This window comes from Phlebotomus papatasi, chromosome 3, assembly GCF_024763615.1.
Source record: "Phlebotomus papatasi isolate M1 chromosome 3, Ppap_2.1, whole genome shotgun sequence".
Taxonomy (NCBI): Eukaryota; Metazoa; Arthropoda; class Insecta; order Diptera; family Psychodidae; genus Phlebotomus; species Phlebotomus papatasi.
In genome coordinates this window covers 67,360,272-67,387,329 of record NC_077224.1, presented here as the reverse complement: position 1 = coordinate 67,387,329, position 27,058 = coordinate 67,360,272, and the positions used below count along the sequence as shown (strand labels likewise).

At 33.6% G+C, this 27,058-nt stretch overlaps 1 protein-coding gene across 2 annotated transcripts in view; it reads left to right on the top strand.

The window, feature by feature from the left end:
* The window catches only part of LOC129807262 (uncharacterized), a 200,427-nt gene that overhangs the window by 105,665 nt on the left and 67,704 nt on the right, over positions 1 to 27,058 (top strand). For both annotated transcript variants that reach the window (XM_055856409.1, XM_055856408.1), the window contains exons 6-8: positions 5,634 to 5,796; positions 12,790 to 13,000; positions 13,197 to 13,807. In XM_055856409.1, the coding sequence (XP_055712384.1) occupies positions 5,634 to 5,796; positions 12,790 to 13,000; positions 13,197 to 13,807 (985 nt within the window). The remainder of the gene's footprint in view (positions 1 to 5,633; positions 5,797 to 12,789; positions 13,001 to 13,196; positions 13,808 to 27,058) is intronic.

The window sequence follows — 27,058 nt, the reverse complement described above, 5'->3', positions numbered from 1 at the left end:
CTTCTCTGCTTTTACTCAAACGCTGAATTCTGTGGTTGGGATAATAGTTTTTCAACGATTCAATGGTTCAATTTCTTATTAAAAATTAATTGAGCTTGTTTAAACAAATTGCTTGTGTGTGCAGTATCTTTTCAATACTTGATTATTTATCTTGAAGGGGTAAAACACATTTCCCGTCAAACATTTTGCGTTAACTGTTGAAAATAAAATTTTTCGCATATTTATGCAATGCCTTGGATTTTATGCTCATTTCAGTCAATTATAAATTCCTTCATTATCCTTGTAATAGAGTGTTTTACATAAGAAAAATATTGAAGGCATTAGTTTGAAAGTTAAAGTTATTACTCGACCAAGTCAGCCAAGTCAGCCGAGTCAGCCGAGACACATACCTAGGTTAGGAAAAAGTCACTAAAGCTTGCTTTTTTAAATAAGTCAATTTAATTTTGAGTTAAAAAGGTTGGTTCAGGTGGACTTAATAATCCATGAAAATCCAAATGGTTTATGTTTCAGCTAAATATTGAATATTGACGGCCTAACGTAATTACACTTAAAACAATGATTATAGTCTACATTTCAATCAATTTCCCATTATGCCGTATCTCGACTTAAGCCGTAAGTTTGTCTAGAGCATTAAGAAACTAGGTTATATCGGGGCAGATTTAAACAGTTGTGGAGTTATAGTTTTCCTTAGATAAAATATTGAGCAACGTACTATTCATTCGGAGTAATTAACTCCCACTCTATTCATTGAAATATTTTTCAGTCTGATTCAAACATGTTTTTCATAAATTGTAGACAAAGAAAAATTTTATTTACTGGCTAATTTTGCCCCCTTCTAGCCTATTAGTGAAAGTTTAGTGATTGACATGTAAAAACAGAAATTTACCTCTCGATGGTGATTGACCTTCAACCAAGGACAGAAATTGTCTGCAGCCTTGACAATTTCGTCAAAAACCTTTGTAGGGGTGAGAGGGGCAGTTTGGTTTTCATATTTTTCTTATTTCTTTAAAAAGAATGTTATAATACTTATGCTACCAAAACGATACTTAAGTCTTATGTTTACAAAAATAATTCATTTACTTACGCCTCTCGTTTGAATTGTGCAATAGATTTTATGAACTGCATCAAATGGAAACCTTTTGAAATGTTTTATTTACACTAACTTCTGAGACATTGAGATTATCCAAGTAAAAAAAATACCCACTTTTCCAAACAGCCTTTGGCTCGGAATTGCTTCCTCTCTCACTTCTGTCTGGCCTATTCCCAAAGCAAGTGTAACATTGATATTGTAAAAAATAACATACAGCCAGCGAACGGATATTTCCCTCGTTTAGTCCTAGAGCCTGGAATCAACGCTAAACCGGCGATGGACGTATGGTAAGGGGGAAAAAGCGTAATGAGATGAAAATAAATTGAAAATTCAATAATTTGCCAGTATAAGGGAGACTGGGGCAAATTTGTCAAATCGAAAATTTTAAAATTCAATATTTTCCAAAAGAAAAGAGACCGAGGCTTCAAATTTTTATCATAGATTGCCTTCATGGACCTCAATAAACGGCAAAGGTTTTAAGGAATTCGAGCAAAGAATATAGAAAATAAAAAAATATTGAAATTTTGAGCCCTGTTTTTAAAATATTTTCCCTTCAGGAGATATCAATTTTCAGCGACTTACTTTCCAAAATTTATGCATTAGTGTGTTTGCTGTATAATTTGGATATCGTGAACATAAATCTGTTATCTGTTTGCGAATTTTCCAGAGTGATTTTCCTCTAGAAGTATTTTTATTAAAAATGAACACTAGGGGTAAAATTTGTAAGTACGGACGGGGCAATAATTGGCAAAAAACGAATAATTCCGACATTTCACATGGCGAAAAGACACATCCGGTCACTGGTTCTGATTAGACTGCAGATAATTTATGTGGGAAATAATTTATGTTCGTGAAAATGTAGTAGCCCATTTGGTGACAAAATTGAGTCCTGTGCAATTAATCAAAGAATGAAGACGCATTTTATTCAATTGTGAATTACATATCCCTGAAATATAGTTATTTGTGAAATTTAAAGAAGTATTACCTCAATATTCAACGATGTTTCGAATCCTACATTTATGAGATAGCACAATTCCAATAGGAAGTGATTAAATCAAGGGGTAACTCATTCGCATTTTTTCTAACAAGGGTTTCTGGTTTCTCGGGTTTCGCGATGCAGAAATTGGGTTTCTCAGGTTTCGCGAAGCAATTTTTGGGTTTCTCGGGTTTCGTGATGCAATTCTTGGGTTTCTCGGGTTGCGCGATCCATAAATAGGGTTTCTCGGGTTTTGCGATGCAGACATTAGGTTTCTCGGGGTTCGCGATGTTGAAGAGATTTTGCTAACCGTCTTAGACCTTTAAGTACGACACAAAATTAAAAAAAAAACTATTATTGTTTTATAAACAAAAAAAAAATATTTCGTAAAATTATTCGTACATTTTTTGTTAATTTCTATTAGGGCTTGCTAAATGCTCCTAAATCGTATAATCCACTAAAAAGTTCATAGAAATTTGTTCGTTATTCACAAACACTGTTTGCAACATGGACACTTGACGAGCACTTTTTGTTCTTTTACAAACATTTGTTCGTAAACCTTCGTAAAACCCACGGAAAAATGTTCGTGAAATTTTGTTATTTGTTATGTTACAACCAATTTTTGTGAAAAATACAAACTTTTACGAACTTTTTAGTCGGTTATACGATTTACGAATATTTCTTAAGTCTCTAGTGGGTATTCTCAAACATTTACGTACAATTTTACGAAATATTGTTTTCTATGAATGCTTTCTAATTGTCAATTTCATTGTAAGAATATTTTTTCAGAATATTTTCTGCGAAAAATTGTGTACTTTTGATAGTATTATGTGTATACATAATTTTGGAATATTACTAAAAAAAATTGCTATACTAAGTATGTTTTAAATACAAGTTTTAAAGCATATAATGACCATTAAAAGTTCAAGAGTAGGGGAATGTGCAAATGCTTTACACTGTCCCAAGCTTCATAATGACTAAATTTTTCATGTTCCTGAATGAATGTGACACCACGATATATTTTAAAACTACGACACTTCTCTAGTTTTTCAAATATGGGTGCGATTGCGATGAGTCATATTTATTGAAAAACATAGGAAAAATTTAGTCATTATAAGGCTTGGGACAGTGTAAAGCATGGGCTCTTTCCCCTAGTTACCCGAAATAAAAATTTTCCTACGGCTATTTAAAGTTATGTTTTGCTCTAAGAAGTAAAAAAAAAAAGTTTTTCCAATCTCCAATTTTTGACCCTTTCAGTCTTAACCCTTTAAGGACGATTGGAACACCGGTGTCCCATAAAGAAAATAGTTTTTCCTGACTACCTAAAGTTATTTTTTTCTTATGTATGTACATAATTGTAAAGTAGAAGGTTGAAGGAATCTAGAATATTTTTTACAAGTCTCTAGCTATTTGCTATGTAGTAAATATATAAGCTAAAAAATGACGAATTTTTAAATTCTCATTCATAATTGATTTTATTTATTTTTTATACTTTCAATTTTTTTAAGCAATTGGCAATATAAGCTACAATATTCGTATGCAATATTTTTCATTAAAGTGAAAAATATTATTCATTGGTATTGTCAGAAAAACCTCAATTTTTGGGCTATTTTTGTCCCTATCGTTCATAGAAGCACAAAATCCACCGAATCAGACTCTGTTGGACTTCCCAAGGATTGATGTAAGACTTAGGGGAAGTGCTTATAATTTTGGACAGTCTGCATATAAGCATCGATATCCTAAGTTTGAAGTGCCATATTTTCAATACTAATTGACTTTTCTTGTTACTCTCTTTTCAGAAGGATTGTTTAGAAACTTGGCAAGCTATTTATCATCTTATTTTTACTAAAATTAGTTTTAATACGTTTAAAAATGAATTGATATGTAGAGATGAATTTGACTCTTATTTTGGACAACTTGGTTATTAATTTTTACAACTTGTCTGTAAATTTGGACAGATAATCCGCCTCAACAGGATGCCCATTGTTCTTCATTTGATGAACCAATCTTACCAAGTCCTCTTCCTGTTCATGTAAGGGAAACGTAGAATGTCACAAGAAGCCCGGAAACTTTCCATATCATTCATTAAAGTGAGTTGACTTCGGTACTCTAAGTACGTGCGGATTCGCTCATTCCCTGCCCTTTCCGGGAGCCTTTCAAGGCATTTCTCACTGCATCTCTTTCGTAGAGATGATGCTCCTTCATTTCTCCAGGCATTTGTCCAACCTAGTCATCACAAAAGCTAAAACTTCACGAAATTTCGTGAGAAAAACACCTGTCCAAAATAAGAATCATCACCTCACTGGTGAATGTCTTAAAAAATTTCCCATTTTTCACACGAAAAATATAATTCACAAGGCAAATCTCACTTCAGGTCAAATGTACAAATCATCAGTAACGTGAATCAACACAATATTCAATGAATATTCAATAATATCACTCAAAAACAGGGAACAAACTTTGTTAGTACTTCACCAAAACTAAATAAGACTGAAGTAAGCCACGAAGTTCTGTCATATTTCTCGTAAGCAATTGCTCACACTGAATTTTCAACAAAGCAATTTCAACTCAAATCATATTCAAATTTTAACGTATTTAGTGTTAAAATATTCCAAAAAGAACAAATATTTAGATAGAATTCATTATTCATCAAATATTGGAATAAAAATCCATCATTTTAATCAATTTATTTTTAGTGTCCAATGTTATCCTCAAAGTGTCCAAAATAAGAAACTGGACAAAATTAGAAGCATTTCCCCTATCATTGATTATGTTGCTCAGTTTAATTTTCATTTTTGATTTTCAGTCCGAAAAAAGTGTCTCGTCGTTAAAGGGTTAAAGGTGTAATAACCAAGGCATGCACCGCGTTGAGTCATCTGATTATTTTAATTTATCTCCGGATTAACAAAATTTTTCTAATACTAAACTACTTTACTAGTACTAAAATATAAAAAAATAGTATTAATCTCTTTGGTATATTTGATAATCCTTTCGTTCGGGTCTCGGCTAACCAGCTTGCTCAATTTGACGATCAATGTGTTTGAACCTTAAAAGAAATTTTAGTAACTTGAAACGTGACGACCATTAAAATAGTGTTGAAAAGTCGGATTGTCTGAAGAATATTGAGATTAGCACGAGGTTCATTTATTCAAGCAGGGCATAAAACTGTGTGTGTTTTTTTTTAGGATGGTGCATATACTCTTGTAGTTATGGGGGGCCAAGAAAGGGTATAAAAGAATGGTAATATGGGGAGAAACAAAAGACCACTTTCCACCCACATGCATTGAGAAATGGATGAGAGATGAAACGCGCGATGACACAGTCTCAAAAGCCCCGTACAAACACTTCACGTTCCATTGTTCAATGGAGCTTCTGATTTCAATGGGGAATCTCTTGAACGAAGGAGAGAATGTTTCTTTAATAATGTTGTAGCCATTTGCAATTTGTCCAAAAGAGTGATGGGGTTTTTTTTTGTTCGTTTTTGGTATAGTATAGTAATACGAGGGAAAAGGAAAAATTGCACAAGTTGGCAAATAATAAATTCACTTGTATTTAATATACTTACAGAATCTCGCCAACGACTAGTCCACTTTCGAATCAGACCAAGGACCAACTTGATGGTATCTTTGCACGAATGAGAAAAATTGAAAAGACGCCAACGGACACGGAAATTGGTGAAAAAGCAACAACAAGAATTGAAAGCGGAAATCATGCGCAGCAGACTACATTGGTATGTTACTTTTATTCTTCACAAAAAAAAACTATATTTACCATTAGGGCTTCCATTGGATGTATTTTTCGGGGATAAATAGGAAGAAAGGCGGAAAATGTTGAAGAGGAAAAAAAGAGATCGTCAAAAGATGTAAAAATCCTTTCACTCCATTCACCATTCATACTTTCGTCTTTGCTCGTTCTCTCCTTTTTTTCTCAGGGATTATATGTAGTAGGAATATTGCGTGAAATATTGTAACTTCTGCAAAAGGAATCAATTGAAGTAATATTGGTTAAATTCGATTTGAGACGTTTTTCTTTCTGTTAAGCTCTGTGAAGGAGACAATTTGTATGTTTCAGCATATTCTGTTGAAGGATAAGGTTGAAAAAAGAAAAGAAAATACTGACTTTTTTCCTTGCAAATGTCTATATTTCCAATTCTGCACTTGCTGCATAATATTTTTCTTCTTATGCTGCGATTACACCCCAGTAAAATCTTTTTTTTGGCTAAAAAGATAAAATTCTCCTATATAGCGTCTCATATCTTCGAATTTTAGTGCAATTGAATCATTATGGGGCCTCTGTATTGATAAATTATTTTTATCTGAAATATACTACAGTAAGAAAATACTTTTATGGTACAATCAAGCAAAAATGCAATATCTCTGAGGGTGGAGAATAATAATAAATTTTCTTTTATATTTTTATTTGGTACAATTGATGTCTTAGATATGGAAAACTTCCAATGTTTGCTATAATATGCCATACCAAGTTATGCACTAAAGAAATTTGTAGTATGTATTTTAGGAATTTTAGAGATTCTTTGCTAAATGTTATGAACGTTATGAATAATTTTTGAAATAAATTTTGCAGTCAAATTGTACTTTAGAACTCAAATATCATAAAAGTAATAATACGATGACGATCTGAGCCAAAGAATTGAGCACTGTAAACTTTCATCCTATAAAAATTTTGTTTACCTAAATGAAATTCAAACCAAGAACACGTACATTATGTAAATTTTTGTTTGTTTGGCAGATTTGTTCGTACATTTTTCCCAGACAAACAGAAATTTACGAACAAATGACAAAATTTTACGCACATTGTTTTGTATGTTTACGAACATTTACGAACAAATGTTTGTAAAAGTACAAAAAATATTCGTCAAAAATGATCATTTTACGAACAATGTTTTTGAAAGAAATATAAAATTTTACGAACTTGTTTGTGGGTTATATGATTCACGAGCATTTCGTCCTCCATAGGATTTCACAAACATTTACGAACAATTTTATAAAATATTTTTTTCTGTGTATATATTATAAATAAAAAAAATCTACGAGTGTATTTAAATATTCAATAGACAAGTTGTTTACCTAAAAACCAAAATTTTGTTCAATGAAAATGTCATGACACGTAGCATTTTTGGTAAGGAACATTAGATTCATTGCACTTATTTAAAATATAGATTTGAAAATGTTGAAAATAATAAATTCAAAGTAAGAAAACATATTTTTCGTTCTTATAAATATAGCAGCAGTGAAGTCACAAAAAGTTTTGAAGTTCATTAATTTCTTAATTATTGATAAAATCGTAATTTAAGAATAGGGAAAACTGGGGCACCATCGAACATGGGGTAGCACCGAACACTGCAGTTTCTTAATCTGATATTAGACTTTAGAGGACAAGACCTATAGGAATTTATAGGCGTACTATAGGGGTGCTTGTCCACTGAAGAAATTGTCGAAATAGTCCATTTAGTTTAGAAAATAAAAATTAGTATTCGCTGCTACCCCATGTTTGATGGTGCTCCAGTTTCTCTTACGTGGCAAAAAAAACGAAAATAATATTACATTCTTTATAAGACTCCATTGTCCCCGGTGTTCTTATCGTCCTTAAAAGGTTAAACGGTTAAAATAGTGTACCCATAAAAAAATAGGACACGCCCCTATAATATTTTTATTCAGTTTAGTTTTTTATTTATTCATTAAAGCACGTATAAATCTTAAAGAACAAATATAAAGGAAAAGCCAAAATTTGGTGTTGTCACACGTGACACTTCTTAAAGGGTTACGTGGGTCAAGAACACTAAAAGTAACAGTATTTTTTCCAGCATAATAAAGAATTTATGTAATTCAATCTCTTAGAATTTTCATTAAAAAAATTTAAAAATTCTACCATTGAAACCTAAACTTTAGAAATTTTTTCGAACAAAAAATTAAACTTACTTTTCGGTGAACAACATTTTTCGGAATATGTTCATCTGAAATCAAAAATGCAAATATTTCCTGTTATCTGATAAGTCAAAATAGTCTTTGAATAAAGAATTTTATGTTTATGGGAGACTGGGGCAAAATTTGCCAAAACGGATATTATATTTTTCCACAAGTTATCAGCGAATCTGAATGATTTCTATTTAGCATATTCTTACAACTTTGCCGAAGTTATTTTCCTCTAACTCGAAAGGAAATGCGCTTTCCGAGCCATTTTCCAAAAGATGATTTTGTGGAAATTCTCAAAACAGCTGGGGCAAATTTTGTCCAGACGTGGGTTATTTTTTATCATTTTTCTTCGCTTTGTTACGAGTTCTCGTGAATGAAAGAAATATCCAATTGAGATATTTTGATAGAAAATTTATTCCTTTATAACTTTATGCAGACCACTTTGAAATATCTAAACCAGAAATATGTTTCTCATATTATTTTCCAAAAGCTGTTTGACCGAATTTTGCCGAGTAAATGTCACATAGCAAAACAGAGGAAGAAAGGTGGAGGATAGTGTTTTGTGTTTATGGATCTTCAGAAAATTTCAAGCCTTAAAAACACGATCTTGGGAATTCTTCCAAAAATAATTTAACTCTTCCTGTTTGAAGTGTGCTGCCTCAGAAATCATCTGCAGTTTAATCAGAACCAGTGATTGGATGTGCCTTTTAGCCATGCACTGGTAAAAATAAAAGGGTCAAATTGACCCTTTTCCAAAGGATGGATCATATTTTACTCTTTGAAAGGGTCACCAGGTACCCTTCGAAAGGGTCACGGTTTTGACATCTATTTAATTCCGGAATAAACGAATAAAAAAACAATGAAAAAGTGATCTTTGGTGTTCGCTCAGATGAGAGAAATATGATATCAGTAATAAGTTTACAATAAAACATGATTATTCGTGATAAATGTGCATACTAAATTTCAAGAGATACAAAAGTGAACCTTTCAAAGGGTCAAATACGATCCATCCTTTTGAAAAGGGTCAATTTGACCCTTTTATTTTTACCAGTGTGTGAAATGTCGGAATTATTCGTTTTTGCCAATTTTTGCCCCATGCGTTCTGGCAAATTTTGCCCCGAGTGGTAATTTTTGATAAATCTGAATCTGGAGGAAAATCACTTTGAAAAATTCCCAAACGAACAACCGATTCGTATTCAGGATATCCACATTATACAGCAAATACACGCTAATGCATCAATTTCGGAAAGTAAGTCGATGAAAATTGTTATCTCCTGAAGGGGAAATATTTTAAAAACAGGGCTCAAAATTTCAATACTTTTTATTTTCTATATTCCCTGCTCGAATTCCTTAAAACCTTTGCCGTTTATTGAGGTCCATGAAGGCAAACTATGATAAAAATTTGGAGCCTTGGTCTCTTTTCTCTTGGAAGATATCGAATTTTAAAATTTTAGAATTGACAAATTTGGCCCCAGTCTCCCCTACTTGATCACAACTTATTTTACAAGATGAAACGTGGTGTAAAATTTGTAAAAATAGTATTTTTCGTATAGAATTCACTCAAAAATCTAAATTTTATTTTTTCCATCAGCTTTCATCTGTTATGGGAATGTTGGCATGATTCGCACAGAGTGAACCTTCAAACAACGCAAATTTTCTCTTTGTTTGCAAAGAGGTAGTTCGTCATTTCTTAGCCATAAGATAGATCATTATTAAGCTCATGAAACGAGATAAGAAATGGTAGGTGGTCAGCTCTTTGCAAACAAAGAGAAAATTCGCATCGTTTGAAGGTTCACTCTGTGCGAACCATGCCTACATTCCCCTAGTACTCATGAGCTAACAGTAAATATTTGAGTTTAAGAATGCAGATGAACCTTCTCCGAGAAATCTTGTCCTCCAAAAAGTATGTTTTTTTATAAGTTTCTGGAAATCAAGTTATACAGGCTGAATTTTTAAAATTTTTAAATGATAGTTTTAGAATGCCCAAGAGTTTAAAATACATAAATTTTATATTATGTTGAAAAAAAAATATTGGAGAAAAACATGCTGTTTTTTGTCTTTTTGATCCACATAACCCCTTAAAGTCACGCCCACTATTTTTAATGTGAAGCCCCGCGGTGGATGTTGTTTTTTAAATTGTCAGGCAAAGGAAACATCTTATAAAATCAAGTTACTGAAAGGAATATTATGATGAATATTACGAAAATAATAATGATCTTGCTGAAATTGTCAAAAATAGTTAAACATAAAAGGATAGAAGTGAATTCCTTTAACTAACACCTTTATGCCACATCCTCGTTTTTACTTTAGTCTCGCAAAAAATAAGAAATAGACTTTCAAGGTAAAAACCTCTTGGTCAATGAAAATAAATATTGATCTGTAAAAATTTAAATTTGTAAAAATCGATCTATAATTGATTCAATTAGCATCTGAGATTGTTACATGTAAAATGAAAATGATTTTTTCCATTTGTCATAATTTGGGTTTCATAAATTATATAATGATCTGAATTAAATACTAATTAAATTTGATTTTTCAGACAATTTCCACAATCTGAAAGCGTGATAGATTTAATTACATATCAATATAATGAATTATTGCTCAGTTATAGTGTTATTTTAAAGGCGTCTTTATTATAAATTTATGCGTACTACAAGTGGTCTTTTTGCTTAGTAATTTGATACTAGAAGATTGCCATAGTAATTCTTCTTTAGTCTCTTAATGAGCTGAACTTTCACCCCTTTTAATCGCAGTTGGGTAAGTTGGAAGGTGGAACTCGGCTGATCTTTGAAAAGGTTTCACTTTCATGTGCAAACGGTTTTCAAAGGTATTGTTCTGCGATAATTAGGAAAAATTTTAAAGAAAATTAAATTCAATAGGGTAAGTGAGGCAAATTTCGGCATAGTTTCATGCAAGCGCCAAAGTCTCAAGTTTGAAATGTTATATTTTAAATACAAATTGATTTTTTTTATTATTTCTTCTACTTTAGGAGTGTTGCTTAGAACTTTGTAGACAGTTTATCGTCTTTATTTACTTTAAAATCGTTCTTAAAAAATTTTAAAATGAATAAAAATGTAGACATAGCTTTGGTGCCCTACTTCGGCCACCTTCGTTCTCATAGTTCCTTGCCCTTCGGGAATTCTTCCAATATCTTTTACACGTCATCTCGTTTGTCAAAGCTACATTTTTTGTTATTCTTTTGCATTGTATAATCTCTAGAGTACTTAAAATCTAAAAGTTCATGGAAATTAGAGGAACAAAAAAGGTGGCCGGAAATGCAAGCTGGCCCGAATTTGGCACACTTAGGGGGAGGCTTTGATGTTTCGCATACAAAAATGATGTCCAAGTTAAGTAATTTTTTCTGACTACAACACGAACCGTATCAATTCACCAACTATGCCAAAAAAACCTCTTACTTACTAGGTTCAAAATCCTATCTCACAAAATCCTGGGAAATCCTCACATTTTTCTCTAGAAGAAAATGAAAATTTAATGGCGATTTGTCCGATAGTTCAATCAAGTTTCTATTTTCGCATATAATTTACATCACTCAAAAACGTCCCATTTTCACCGTAAATTTTGCACCCGACATTAAAAGTTACACATCATTGTTTAGACGAAACTCTAGTCTATCTGATTAAATAGTTTATGTGAGGAATAATATCTTTTAATATTACTTTTATGAAGATTTGTAAAAGGCATAATTTTATACACTGAGGAATCCATTTTCTTTCTTTGATTTTCAAATTCCATGAAAATGTCACTTTGGCAACCCCAAAATGTATGTGGAAATTTGAAGGTTATGTTGCATCTTGACGTCCGCAACACACAAGTGAGGTTATGTTAGAACATTAAAATTATAGTGTTGCCAGATTCACTATGCGATACATAATAATTCTTAATATCCGATCGATGAATATGGGTCAAGTTTGCGAATTTTTTTCCACCCACAAAAACGGCCTTCTTCATTCCAAGAGGTTTTTATACAAATTTAAACCCTAATAACCCCTCTACATCCTGTGATAGTAGTTTTCCAAAAAAGTGATATCAATCGTGCAATATTGTACAAAATATTACACATTAAAATTACAGTTTTGCACCTGTTTTTAATTTTTGTTTCCTGAAACTAGGAAAAAAGAATTAGACACCCAATTTTTTCAGGAGAGGTGGGATTTAAGAGTAGCTATTAAAATATATAGCCATATGTGAGATTCATAAAGGAATACGGAAGAAATACGAAGTGTTTGATGGTAGCGTATATGCGAAACATCAAAGCTTCCCCCTACCCTATTTAAATTCATTCTCTTTGATTTTAGCAACTTTAACCTTTTGTTATATCGACATATCAAATGTCTTATCGCAGATTTCGTGTGAGAGTCGAACCTAGAAGTCATGCAGGGCGAAACGAGTGCTTTCTTCATTTATTTATTAATGTCCTTACATATTTTATAGGTTCTATTATAGTTTTTAAATTTTTTTAAAGTGTTTAAAGTTCATTGGACCCTGAATATTCGCTACGCTCCCTTCGCAACTAATGGTTGCTAATAGATTTTACGCGAGAGAATGACAATGCAGTTTTTCAACACAAAGTGTTTTATCAAAAGGAGGTGAATGGATCAATTAATTTATAAATCTAGACTTTTCCTCCTCAATATCGTAAAACGCGTCTGCAATTCATGAATCCTGATGGAAATTCTCTCTTTTCTGTGCCTTTGTTTGGTGCCGGCGGCAAATGGAAAAGCCGGCTGGAGACGGATGATGATTAATGAGTGTGATTGAATATTTTGCAGCCAAAGGCACGTCCTGTGACCGTTGCCACGAGTCGATATGGAAGTTTACCCAATTCTAGTCCACCACGTGAATTTGGCATGGGTCGAATGAAGGACCAAGCAGTAGAGGCTTTTGTAGACAAGTGTGGGGATGGGAAGACAATTTTGGGAATTGGAATAAGTGCGGTACACGATGCCGTCTTACGTGGAGTTGGTGTGGGAAAAATTCCAGGTGAGATATTATGAGGAACAGAATATTGCATGATGGTAGAAAATGACTATGTCTGTGCTTTAATGTCATGTTCTTTTCTTTTTATTTGGGTGTCTTCCTTGTTCATTCCTTGTTGCCCTTTTTATCCGTCGCGCCAATTTTTTTTTGTGATTCTCCTTTTAATACCTTCATGCCCAAAACTGAATTATTGATGTAGAGCCAATTGTGAATGAGCATCCTGTTACGATTTATCCGGGACGTGCCTCTTCACCGCGTCGTGTATCACGCAATACATCATCGTCAGTGGAGAGACATCGTGACATTTGCAAGAATTCATCCCATTTGGAGTATGATCAACAGGATTCGGCGACATCGGCATCGTCGGCATCATCGGATGAGAGCAATCATCTCAATCCCCCTCTAGCTATTATAAGCAATTCTCCGTCCGCCCAGCAATTGCTGCAGCAGCAGGAGCTCCTCTCAAAGTCACCCCCATCCTCTATTATAATGCAGAAGAATATCAACAATTTGAATCGTATCAAAGTACGACATGGCCATAATAAGAATAATTCCATCAATTTCGATGGTATAGCCGGTGTGGGAACTCGTACCAGTGACAGTGATGACTTCTCAGATGATTCCCTCGAGGAGACATCATTGCCACCACCACCACCGCCCCCGGTGGTACCACCACCACCTACCCTTTCGGCACCAGTTACACCCAGCAAGAGGGGCAGCATTGCTTGGGAGATTAATTTGGATGACTCTGTGAGTGGAACGGATGAACCTCCCAAGGCAGCCAGATCGCACGAGTCCATCAATGCAAAGGTAAATACTCACACAATTAGCTATCCTTTCCATCTCTATGAACAAATTTCACAAACCCAAGAGGGAAATATCTCCAGGGGGATTATTTTAGCTTTGCTGCGTGAAATATACTAGGAGAAAGTACTCTCCCTTCGAACGTTCATGCCTCCGAATAATATGAATTTTCTTTAGGTTTTCCTAAGAGGCTTACACATTTCTACTAAATATTAGTTGGCTTATCATCAATTGTTGATAATTCCGTAATAGTTTAGTGTAAATTTCTTACGAAAAACAAAAGAAATTCACATTATTCGAAGGCATGAACGTTCGAAGTGAGAGTACTTTCCCCTACTCACTGAGAGAAATCCGAAAAAGTTAAAATAACATTCCGGAAATGTTAATTTTACCCTGCATTATTGATCCGAAATCGGTGTAAATATTATGCTTTTCAAGTGTATTAAGGGTTAAAATTATCCTTTTTCGTGTTAACTTTATCCTTAATAAGGTGTAGAATTACCATTAATAAATATTGATATATTTTTACACCTAAAAAGTGTTAAATTTCTGAGGAAAAAATGTTAATCGCACCGTCGTTTTTTTCTCAGTGATGTAGACTATTTGCAGAAAATTTTGTAACAAGATTTACAGGGAACTTTCATTACAAAAAAAGCTTAAATGAAAGTTCATAAAACATTCACAATCTATTCTGGGGATTCCTTAAATTATTCGAAAAAATATAACATTTTTCGAAAAAAAATGTCCGAAAAAAAATCCAAAAAAAATCATACAATTACCGGTACTTAACCAATCCATTACCAATTAGGACAGGTGCAGCCAGATTTGAATTTTCATACCTTTCTAAAAAATCCAAATCGGTTAATAATTTAACCAAACATATCCGAAAATAATCGAAAAAAACTTGGGACAATTTTAAGAAAAACCGAAAAAATGGTTTTTGGCAAAAACTAGAGTTGGTAAATTTCAAGAAATTTCATGAATTTCCGTAGGTGGCGACTGCTGTGAAATTTCTGAAATTTTATTATCTCTAGCAAAAACTTTTGGATATAGTATTTTTTTATTTGGGGTCGCCAAAGGCCGGAAGTTGATAACTTTTACCTTTTAAGCTTTTTTCAGCTCTTAAATAACTGCTCTCACTTTGGGTTCGAGTAGTGAAAATGAATATAACCTTAAATATTGGTGTCGTTTTATGTGCAATTCTTAAACAGCTACACATTTTCAATTTTTTATAGATAAAAAAATCTTTAAATGGGGGAAGTGCTTACAATTTTGGACAGGGTGCTTATAAGTATTAATGTTCTAAGTTTGAATTTCGGTATTTTCAATACAAAATAATTATTTTGTTACTATATTTTTATAAGGGTTGTTTAGAAACTTAGCAATAAGTTTATCGTCTTTGTTTTCACTAAAATTAGTCTTAATACGTTTAAAAATGAATTGAAATGTAGAGATGAAATTGATTCTAATTTTGGACACCTTGGTTGTAAATTTGGACACTTTGTAATTTTGGACAGCTAATCCGCCGCCTCAATAGGATGCTCATTTTTCACCATTTCAAGAACCTATCTTACCAAATCCTCTTCTTGTTTATCTAATGCTGAAAATAGACACAGGCTGATCCTGGAGAATACTCAGCTTGAAAAATTTGGCAGTAAAGGATCAGCCAAAACTATCATAAACTGAGGATTTTGGATCAAAGATTAGCGTTTACAGCGTAAATTTTTATTAAATCTCCATACTTTGATTGCTGAAAGACTTGAAAGACTTCTTAAGTACAATATCAATGGATTTTTTGTACAGAAAAATGCCCTCTGACCTTCCCATTACTCCAATCTTAACGCATTTTAAGATTTTGCTACATTGCGTACCATTACTCTTCTTCTTCTTCTTCTTTTTATGTCTTTTTATGTCTTTTGCTGTCAAACTCAATCAGGTCCATATAGCCATTTTGCTCACTCTTATTTACATACGAGTTCCATCTGTTCTTCTTTTTTCCCATATGTTTGTTCTTATCATCTCTCCTTATCATTTTTCTTTTTGCTCCATCACAAATCCTTTTTTTTTGCTCCCTTATCTTTTATCATACTTCCTTCTTGATATTTTTGCGTTCAGTTTGTAGCTTTTAAGGACGGTGAAAAACTGTTTTACACACCGGATGCGCTTCGATCAAGGATCGAACCGAGGGCCTCTGTGTCACAAAGCCAATACTTTGCCCATTGAGCTACCGAGACCCCTTACCATTACTCTTCATGTTTTTTCACCCAATTGACATTTCGAAAAGCATCCAAAAACACCTAAAGTGAAGCTTTTTATTTTCAGCACTGGCGCTAATGTTGCCTAATCCCCTTAATTTCACTAGACCTCACGTATTTAGAAGACCAGACTGATTCTCCAAGTTTTGGGCTGATCCCTGAGTGTATCGACACCAATCCTCATTTTTCGAGCTGATTCCTAAGTCAATCCCTGTGTCTATTTTGGGCTTAAGGGAACCATTGAATGTCACAAGAAGACCAGAAACTTTCCATATCATTCATTAAAGTGAGTTAACTTCGGTAATCCAAGTACGCTCGGATTTGCGCAATCCCTGGCCTTTTCGGGAGTATTTTAAGGCTTTTCTCTCTACATCTCGTTCGTAGAGATGACGCTCCTTTGTTTCTCCAGGCATTTGTCCAAACTAGTTATCACACAAGCTAAAACTTCACGAAATTTAGTGAGAAAAACACCTGTCCAAAAAAAGATGTAGGGGAAAGTGCCCATGCTTTGCACGGTCCCAAGCTTTACAATGATTAATTTTTTTCTATGTTTCTGAATAAATACGACTCCGCAATATATTTTAAACACAAGAGACTTTCCCATAGTTTTCAAAATATAGAAGAGATTATTCGCATTTATTGAGAAACATAGGGAAAATTTAGTCATTATAAAGCTTGGGACCGTGTAAAGCATGGGCACTTTCTCCTGTCACCTCACTGGCGAATCTCTAAGAAATTTGCCCCCCCCAGCTAAAAAAGACTGAAGTACATACGACGCCGAAGTTCTGTCATATTTCTCTTAAGCAATTGTTCACACTGAAGTTTCAACAAAGCTATTTTAATTCAAATCATATTCAAAATTTAACGTATTTAGTGTTGTAATCTTCCAAAAAGAACAAATATTTAGATAGAATTCATTATTCATCAAATATTGGAATAAAAATCCATAATTTTAATCAATTTATTTTTAGTGTCCAATTTTACCCTCAAAGTGTCCAAAATTAGAAACTGTCCAAAATTATGAGCACTTCCCCTAATCAATGAATTTTCACATTTATTCACTTTCAATTAATCTTTATGCAATATCTTCAGTAGTATATGTATGTGCTCCCATTTTGTCTCCTTGTATATTTCCTCCTTTGCAGTAACCCCCCGAAAAAAAGCCCCTCGAGCGTAATTCAATCTGAATTATTGACACTCTCATGCAGACGTGATGATGGGGCAGAGAATGGGGGGATGTTTGAAAAGAATTACAATTCTCATTTTCATCCATGTTGACTCGCAAACATTCAAGTTTAATTTAAAATTTGACCAATTTCCAGATATACTCCAAAATGTAGCACCTCCGATTCATTCCACATTACAATTTCTCCTCACCAAGTTTCAGTTTTGTCCATTGGAAAATTGTATTTTATATGCTATGGCACTTTTTCGTCATTCTGCATAATATGCTGTAGCCAATTGTTTGATAATCACACTGCAGAGTCACACAATATTGCGTGTGTGGTTTGTTACCTTTTTTTTCGGGTGGGATTTATATCGCCCAATTGCTAATAAAATATTTCGTGGTCTGGTGAAAAGTAGCTCTTGCACAGTTGCCATGAGTCCTCTGGCTTTTTGTAGAAGGGCTTTGGTTTGTCTGGTGTTCGATATTTCGAAAGGGGATTCATTTAATGATGCATTTGCGGAAAAAAAGGATTGCGTCTGAACAACTCTATTATCTCTATGGTATTTTCAACCCACATTTTTGGGTTGAATTTGATGTTTATCGGACTAATGGCAGAAATAAATTTCTAGTAGAATTTCTGATTGAACAGGAAGAAAAAAGTGCGTCTTCTTCAGTGAAATCAATTGAATTTATGAGGGAAACCCTATCGTGAAGTGAATAAGTAATTTAGCGGATATTCCTGCATTGAATTAGTAAGTTTGGGTTTTTTTCCTATTTAGTAAAATATTTTAATGAAAAGAATTTTAGAGAAGTAACCCAAATTTTTATAATACAATGTTTTCAGGTCTATTTTAATAGATTAAAATATTTTGCAAAAGGTGGACTAGGTTACATGAAAAAGCGTGTTTTTTCTGAAGAAAAAAGCTTATCAATACTTAATTCATCAAGGATAATTACATAAAAATGCAATGAGTCCATCACCGTCTTAACGGCGACAAGCAACCTTAAAATTTAATAGAAATCTATCAAAAATCAATTCAAATAAGTTAAAACTTTATGGAAAATCAATTTAACAACGTTAGCAACGGTTCAGTAGCGTACCTAAAGGGGTGCGAGAGGGGCGGTGCGCCCAGGGCGCGAGCTTCCAGGGGCGCCGATGTTCCTTTTTTTTAGACAACTAAACCCTGACTCTTTATTCTTTCCATGTTGAAGTAAAAAAGATTTTAATAAAATAGACTCCGAGTCTTTTTGGAGTGCCCCTCTAGTTCTTACAATGCCTTTTGTCCTTATAATTCTGCAAAATTTCGCGTTGAAATAAATAAAAAAAACTTTAATTTCTTCACGAGACTTTCTAGGGCGCTCCTCTAGTTTTGTGGTCCTAGTTTAAATTTTCGCGTTGAAATAAAGAAAAGCTTTTTTAATTCCCTGACTTCCTGGGGCATTCAATTGTTCTAAAGGCTTTCTTGGCGCCCATAAAGCTCTCAAAGACTTTTTTGCCCTTATATTTTTGAAAGATTTCACGTTGAAATAAAAACGACACTTTAAATTCCTTCAGGTGCTTTTTGGGGGCGCCTAATTTCTTGCAGAGCTTTCTTGGCGCTCTTCTTGGCTCCTAAAACGCATTTTGTGCTTAAATTCTTTCAAAATTTCGAGGTGAAATGAAAACATACTTCAAAATATTAAATTAAAATTGTGCTGAAAACGCGCACAGCTGTTAAACATAAAACGATTAAGATTCAGAAAACTGTTAAAAATTTAGATTGAATTTTGTTTGAGCTATGCAGGACTTATGCACAATTTTATCCATTTTATTTTTGAGCTGTACTCGGCTGTACCGGCTTTGACGAGCACCATCTGGTTTAAGAAGTCTAACCGCTGTGCATGTTTTCTGTACAACCTTTACCATTTCATGCTTCAGCTGTGCATGTTTTCAAAATAATCTCAATCAAAACACTATTCTTCAAAATTTTTGATTTTTACTGTTGATGAACATTGAGTACTACATTGCTTGAAAAGGAGAGCTTCCACTTTTGCGTTTAACTTTTATTAAAAACAATTAAAATTTCACTGCATTTTCAAAATTAAACCAGTTAAACTCAAAATTAAAAGCTATATTTTTCAAGGAATATAGTATAGTCAATGATACTGATAAACAGTAAGCCCCCACCCCGCTCGAACAATTTTTACCGTGGTAAGGGCGCCTTCGCGTACAACCGCACCCCCCGCATAAGTATCTAGATACGCCACTGCAACGGTTATCAGATAATTTCGCGCCGGCCAGAATACCAAATTTTACCACCTTGTTCATTTGCACAATATTTCCACTTTTTTAATTTTGAATGAGTTTCGATGTGCTACATTGCAGTACCAGTCCTCTAATATATCTTTTCTATAATTCAAAAGAAATGGGAAAGTGTCCACTAGCTTTGTGAAGTGCTAAAACTCAGGAAGTTTATTTCTTTTTAACTTCGTCGCGGACAATTTTTCTTTATTTAAAATGAGAAATGTGCTTTTCGAACGCTAATTTTGGCAAGAGAAGTAGGTCTCCCTATAAAAAAAACTATTCCATTCCATAGGACAATCCCCAAGAAGTGTCATGATTTCCTCACCGAAAATTCTCCGACGGATATTTATTAGAGAAAAGTAGGGAGAGGCCAAGTAACAAAGCTGAATTAGCATGTTACGCAACTTCCTAAGGAATCTTCCCCACTTAGGGGGAGAAGATCCCTCAGGTTCTCCTTGAGAATTTCTCGGTAACACGGCACAGGAAAACGGGGATTTTTCTTAAGGAAATCCCGGGGAACTTTCCGAAAATGGTGTGGAAAACTGAGAGATTTTTCCCAGGGATATCCCCGTAAATTCCCCTGAAAAGTCAGGGATCGGAAAACCTAGGGGACTTTTCTAAAAGCAATCCCTGGGAACTCTTTGGGAAAGATCGAAAAAACTTGAGGATAATTCTCTGGAAAATCATTGGGGAAAACCAAAAAAAAATCCCCAAATTTTTTCTTTCTTTTTTCGATTTTTTTCTTTTATTATTTCTTATCCATGTATATCTTTTTCTTTAAGGTCTCTTCAATTTTTCCCTTATTTTATGATATCCTTTTTGTTACACAATTGACGACTCGTGTATGGCGCTCCCCCACACGGCTGCTTGAATTCCCCTATTTATTTATAAAATATTCAATGTTCTATATGAACTTTACAAATAGAAAACCATCTCGCCCGAAGTATAAGCTTAACTTTTACAGAATTTCCCCCAGGACTTCCCCTGAACTCGCCATGAAATTTTCATATATCTCCGGAAGGAATTTTCCCATTGATTTCCCTGGGAAATCTTCGAGAATGGTCTGGAAAATTCGAAGACTCTTCCTTGGAGAATTTGGAGGAATTCTCTAGGAATGGTCAGGGAATTTTCCCGATCACTAGGAGGAAATTTCCCCTTTAAATCCCCAAGAATGCCGGTAGAAACTTCCTTATAAAATTTACCCTTGTATTCATCGGGAATTCACTGGAGCCCAGTCAAATTTTCCAAGGGAATTTTTAAGGAAAATTTTCCAAAGGAATTTAAAGGGATCTCTTTGGAAAATGTCGACACCTCAGCGGGGTAATTTTTTCAGAGATTCCACCATAATTCTCATTGCTAAAATCGTCCGGAGATTTTAGGGAGAAAAGCCATAACGTAAATACTGAACACAGAGAAATCCGAAAAAGTTAAAATAACATTCCGGAAATGTTAGTTTTATCCTGCATTTATTGATCCGAAATCGGTGTAAATATTATGCTTTTTAGGTGTATTAAGGGTTAAAGGTACCCTTTTTCATGTTATTTCTACCCTTAAAAAGGTGTAAAATTAACTTTAAAAAATGTTGATATATTTTTACACCTAAAAAGTGTTAAAGTTACCAAGAAAAAAGGTTAATCGCACCCTCTTTTTTTTCTCAGTGAAATTTCGGTGGGAAATCCTAGAGAACGATAATGGAAATTGCACATACACGCTCTGCGTGTAGAAATTTCTCTAGGAATTCAATTTAAATTCCCTAGGAAGTTACCATGTCTTCCGAAAAAAGAAAATTCCAATGGAAACCCTTATTATGGAAATTTCCACTGTTTAGTGGGTAATTTCTCAAGCAATTCCATTCGAAGTCCTATGATGGCTAATCTTCGGGACTTGGGGAGGAAAATTCCTGTGGTACCTGGTAAAATTTCTATAGGGAATCCCCTGGTGAAATTTCCTTCGGGAGGATTTTCTATGGAGCTCTTTGTTGATTTAGAGAAGTCAGAAAAGGCGAACTAAAGACAAATGGGTGGAAAAATGTAGATTACTGTCTTTTTTTTTACCCCAAGTGGTAATTTGTGGTGCTGGAACTTAAAGAAAGAATAGTTATACAATACGCGTTTTTCAACTTGTCACCGGCCTGGAGCGCAAACGGTAATAGATATTGAATTTCAGTCTTTGGTGACCCCCCATAAATTTTCACTCTTTTATTTTTTTTTATCCCAAACTGGACTTGGAATACTTTTATTGACATTTTCTCAATTTTATGGATAAGTAAAACTTTAGAGACTATTCAGAATCCCGATCGGAAAATCGGTATTTTTGGAAAATAAAAAAAAAGACAAAACTTCTACAAGATCTTGTACAATACATGTAAAAATTGAACACCATGTGACTTCGGTTTTAACAAAATATCTTATTGGAAATGAATAATTTTCTTAAAAAATCTCTGTTGAGACAAAGGTAACCAAGCATTCTGTATGTGCAAAGCCTGAAACACTTTCCCTAGATTAGAGAATCCAGTAAAAGTTTACTTGTTCTCAGAGATTCATCCATGTGCAATGAATTCAAAAGAAAGATATAGCAAATACAAAGTATAATAATTTTACTACAATTTAAAAGCTATTGAAAATTACTCATTACGAAATTTTAAAATTTATCTTAAAAATATTTTAATAATTTGACCCATAGAAACCTCATTGAAGTTTTTTTTTCATTAAAATACCATTGAAGTGGTTTTTCTTGAAAATACTGACCGCCTTTTATTTCTTTTTCTGTATAATATCGTGTCTTTAAAAATTACATAATGCTCTGGCGGAGATTTTGCAGTCACATTTTGGAGAAGTTATTTGAACTATTCGCATAAAATCCAATTATTTAAGTGTTTATTACATTTTTTTCCACAGTGAAAAACCATAAAACATTCCCAAATAAGTATTTCTGTAAAACATTCAAAAATGTGAAGTATTTTTCCTTTAATCATGCTTTCTCAATAAAATTATTACTCATTCACTATATCATCGTGCAATTTGGAGAGAAATGATAGAATTTCTCACAATTGTACAATTTGTTGTATGTTTTTTTTCCTTTTTTTATGTGACTAAATTGCACAATAATATTGAAATTGAAATGTGTTGGCAAAAACATGAATTTTCTCACATAATAGAGACAACCTGTGAGGTGATAGTGAAGAATAAATAAAAGATGATTTCCGCAATAGGTATTATCACTGATGTTGCACGCGTATCTGACGGAGTGAGAAAAGTGTCTCAATAAATTCCTATTAAGTGATCCCATTAGGTATCATGATAAATCTTAATTGGTAAGAGGACCAGCATCTTATTGACATTTCGTGTACGTTTTTTTTTCTTCCGGCTTTAATTGTTGTGCGAAACGATATACAACTTCAATATACCTAAAAATTTACTTGATTCTTGCGCAATATGTTACCATAAATGGAGGTTTTCTTCGCAAATGAGAATATAAATTTATTTTTTTACGTGCAGTAGAGAAAAAGAGAGAGAAATGAAGGGAAGGTGGAAGATGTAGGGGAAGGCATTCAGACTTCGCACATAATCTGTCTTAGAACATCCCATATTTTTCTCATGTTTCTTTAAGTGAATAGGGTAAGTGTGCCAAATTCCGGACAGCTTGCAATTCCGATCACCTTTTTTATTCCTCGAATTTCCATGATTTTTTTAGTTTTTACATACTCTAGAGATTATACAATGCAAAAGAATAATAAAAAATGTAGCTTTGATAAACGAGATGACATGAAAAAGACATTGGAAGAATTCCCGAAGGGCAAGGAACTATGTGAATGAAGGTGGCCGAAGTAGGGCATCAAAGCTATGTCTACATTTTTATTCATTTAAAAATGTATTGAGAATAATTTTAGAGTAAATAAAGACGATAAACTGCTACAAGGTTCCAAGCAACTTTCATTAAAAAGAAGTAACAAAAAAATTCAATTTGTATTAAAAATATTATATTTCAAACTTTAATCTTTGGTGCTTGCATGCAACTATGCCGAAATTTGGCACACTTACCCTATGCCCTATTTTATTTTTTTTAAGGAAATGTGTGACTTTAGATTGAAAACATGTTACTACACTGAGAGAAATCCGAAAAAGTTAAAATAACATTCCGGAAATGTTTATTTTACCCTGCAGTACTGATCCAAAATCGGTCTAAATATTATGCTTTTTAGGTGTATTAGGGGTTAAATTTACGCTTTTTCATGTTAATTTTACCCTTAAAAAGGTATAAAATTAACATTAAAAAATGTTGATATATTTTTACACCTAAAAAATGTCGAAGTCATGGGGAAAAAAAGTTAATCGCATCCCCATTTTTTCTCAGTGTATTAAGTCAGATTCATTAAAAGAATATGGGAACAATATGAAGTGTTTGAAGCCAGAGTATGTGTGTGAAACCTGAAAGCCTTCCCCTAATTGATAAAGTGTAAAAATTAATTAGTTATTCACCAAGAAATTTATCTCCTTCCGTTGAATAATTTGGCATTTATTGAGTGAAAAAAGTACCTGTATAGTAGAAAACAAGTGTTTCTATTTTCTTTAGCCTAAAGCTAGAGGATGAGACATAGAATTAGAAAAAAAAGAAAGAAAAGTAGAAGTGAGATAGGTCGATAGAGTGGTAAAATTGAGCCTTTTATAGCCTCAAGGTATTAATGGGAAATAATCAATAAGGTTAAGTAAAATCGGAAAGTCGATTGAATAGCTAAAGACACGAACAAATATACTTCACTTTCATGTTTGTGTGCTGGTTCTTTTCTCCTCCCTTCGAATTGGGAAAATGGATTTTCTCTTCCTGGGTGAGTGGTTCCACTGAAATCCATTATACATATATGATGACATGTATGACCATGAGGGGGAGAGAATTTATTTGTACTTTAAGAAGCCCTATTCTCTGGTGTTACAACTTTTCTACACAACACTTACCGAAATTTTACCTGATGTTTATGCGTATCTCCTTTTATTTTGTCTCCCCATCACAATATTCTCACACAGACACTAAATATAAACAGGAACAGTTGAGAAGAGAACATCAATGGGCGCATTATTCACTTAAAGTGCTCTGTCGATTGGTAAATCACCTGTGTCTAAATTGTGTCGAAAGATGTGCCCTCCAAAGTGGAATGTCTAAGGGAGGGTATGGAGTTTAGAGACTATTTTCCCCTATATCATAAGAACCTCTTCCCAAGTAGCAAAAGTATTTTAGAAACAAAATCCCCCAAGAAACTTACAATTCCTAATTGAAGATCAATAGGGAGAAGTAGGGCACCTATGAAATAGGACATTTTTCTCCTATTTTTAAATGGAATGAAGCCTTATCACAATATAATTTAAGATTTCAATTGGTTTATCGAGCTAAATTAAACGATGACTAAGTTAAGTTCTATTGAAAAATAGGAGGATAAAGACAAATTTCAAAGGTGTCCCAATTCAAAAGTACTCCAGTTCCCCTTAATGTGAAAATTTGGAAAACATATTCCCTAATTCACGGTCTAAAATATTAATTTTAGGGATAAGTCAAAGGGCAACTCATACAGATAAACTTGTGGTCCGTGAAATATTTCACGAAAGTTGTGGAACCTAGATATATTTCACGAACACCAAGAAAAATTACGTGAAACTCAAGAAGCCCATGCAAGATTCATAGCCAAAAAACACGAGAATACTTTTGAAAAACTCTAAGAAAACCCAAATGTTTACCAAGAAACCTTAGGAAGATAGTTCAAGAAACAAAAATTTTATTACGCGAAATTCTAGAAACGTAACAAATTTCTTTCAAAAACCCATATTGCATTTTTTATAATGGCTTGGTTCTCATTCCTAGAAAGAACTAGGCTTTAGTTCAGAGGTGTGCAAGAAACCATTGAAACCGAATTAACGTCAAAATAAGTTTGTTATAGTAGCGTTTTGACCATCGACGTACATGTTTCATTTGACGTTAATTCGGTTTCAACGGTTGCTTGCACACCTCTGCTTTAGTTATTCATACGAGATTCAGGTCAAGTGATTCTAACTTTCTTCTCGGGTGAAGAATGTGGAAGTCGTCTTTAATGAGACACTCGGTCAGATCATCTGGCTGAGGTATACCGTAAGTTCTTATTTACTTTGCACACTTTACGACGCTTTCAGACCTTTACTCCCAGGGAAACTATACTCCTCCCTTGTTAGGGTCCTGATAATTCCATTTTCCATCCAAGCGGCGGAATTATTATTCAATTCTAAAAAGTCAAAGAGCAGAATCGCTTGAAGCTGATTTTTAATTCCTATTTGCGTTACATTTTCGGACTCCGCAAATATGATCAAGTTTCAAGTCAAAAAACATAGCATAGACCTTTATTAAAACTTCTGTATTAATTGCTTTTACAACGTTTCAGAGATTGGTTCACTGAGAGAAATCCAAAAAGTTAAAATAACATTCCGGAAACGTTAATTTTACCCTGCAGCATTGATCCAAAATCGGTGTAAATATTACCCATTTTAGGTGTATTATGGGTTAAAGTTACCCTTCTTTCATGTTGATTTTACCCTTAAAAGGTGTAAAATTAACATTAAATAATGTTGTTATATTTTTACACCTAAAAAGTGTTAAAGTTATGAGGAAAAAATGTTAATCGCACACTCTTTTTTTCTCAGTGTTGATTTAGATAAACTAACTATCCAAGAAAACAAATTGGCAACTAGAATTTAAATCAGGAATGAGGAAAGAGGCCAATTTTAACAAATTCGGCGAGAAGTTGTTTTTTCCGTCCGCCATTTTGAGCAGAAATTTTGCATGACTTTCCGCGAAGTAAGAAAACAATAACAAAATGTATTTTCATCTCTATCAGACTAGTTTGTCCAAGTAATTGAAGAACTAGGGTAACTAAAAATCCATTCCCGATAGCAATTCGGATAAAAATGGCCCAGGAATAAATCATCTAAAATCACTCAATTTGCGTATGATGTCTAATACCATGGTAAGGAATGGGTTAAGGACAATGCGTTCTTTTTGTTCGTTTTCCACAATATTATTTATGAGTTTTCTGCAGGTTCCGGAGACTTATTTTGGGCTTTTCGAGTTACGCTTAGTAGCTTTTTTAAAGTTTTCTGAGGTTTTGCAGAACTCTTTTTTGGGTTTCTCAACTCCTATGACGCCTTTTTTTGTGTTTCTTGGAGTTCGCGAAACTTACTTTCTGGGAGTCTTGGATGTCTAGAGACATTTTTATTTTGAATTTCTTGAATTTGTATTTTTTTGATTTTGCATAACTTTTTTGGTTCTCTTCGTTTTTGAGAGACATTTTTTTGAGTTTCTCAAATTTTGTTTAATTTTTTTTGTGGACCTTTTCGAGATTCACGATGTTTTTTTCGTAACGGTTTTTTAGGTTTCGCGAGACTTTTTTTTTCAGTTTTCTCAGGTTTCACAAAACACTTCTCGGACAATTGTTAAAGGTTTCTCTATAATGTATATATGTAATTTGCCCCTTATATGAAGCCCCCTTTGATTTGCCTCTTGAAATAAGTTGTTTCGGGATATTTAAGAGAAAA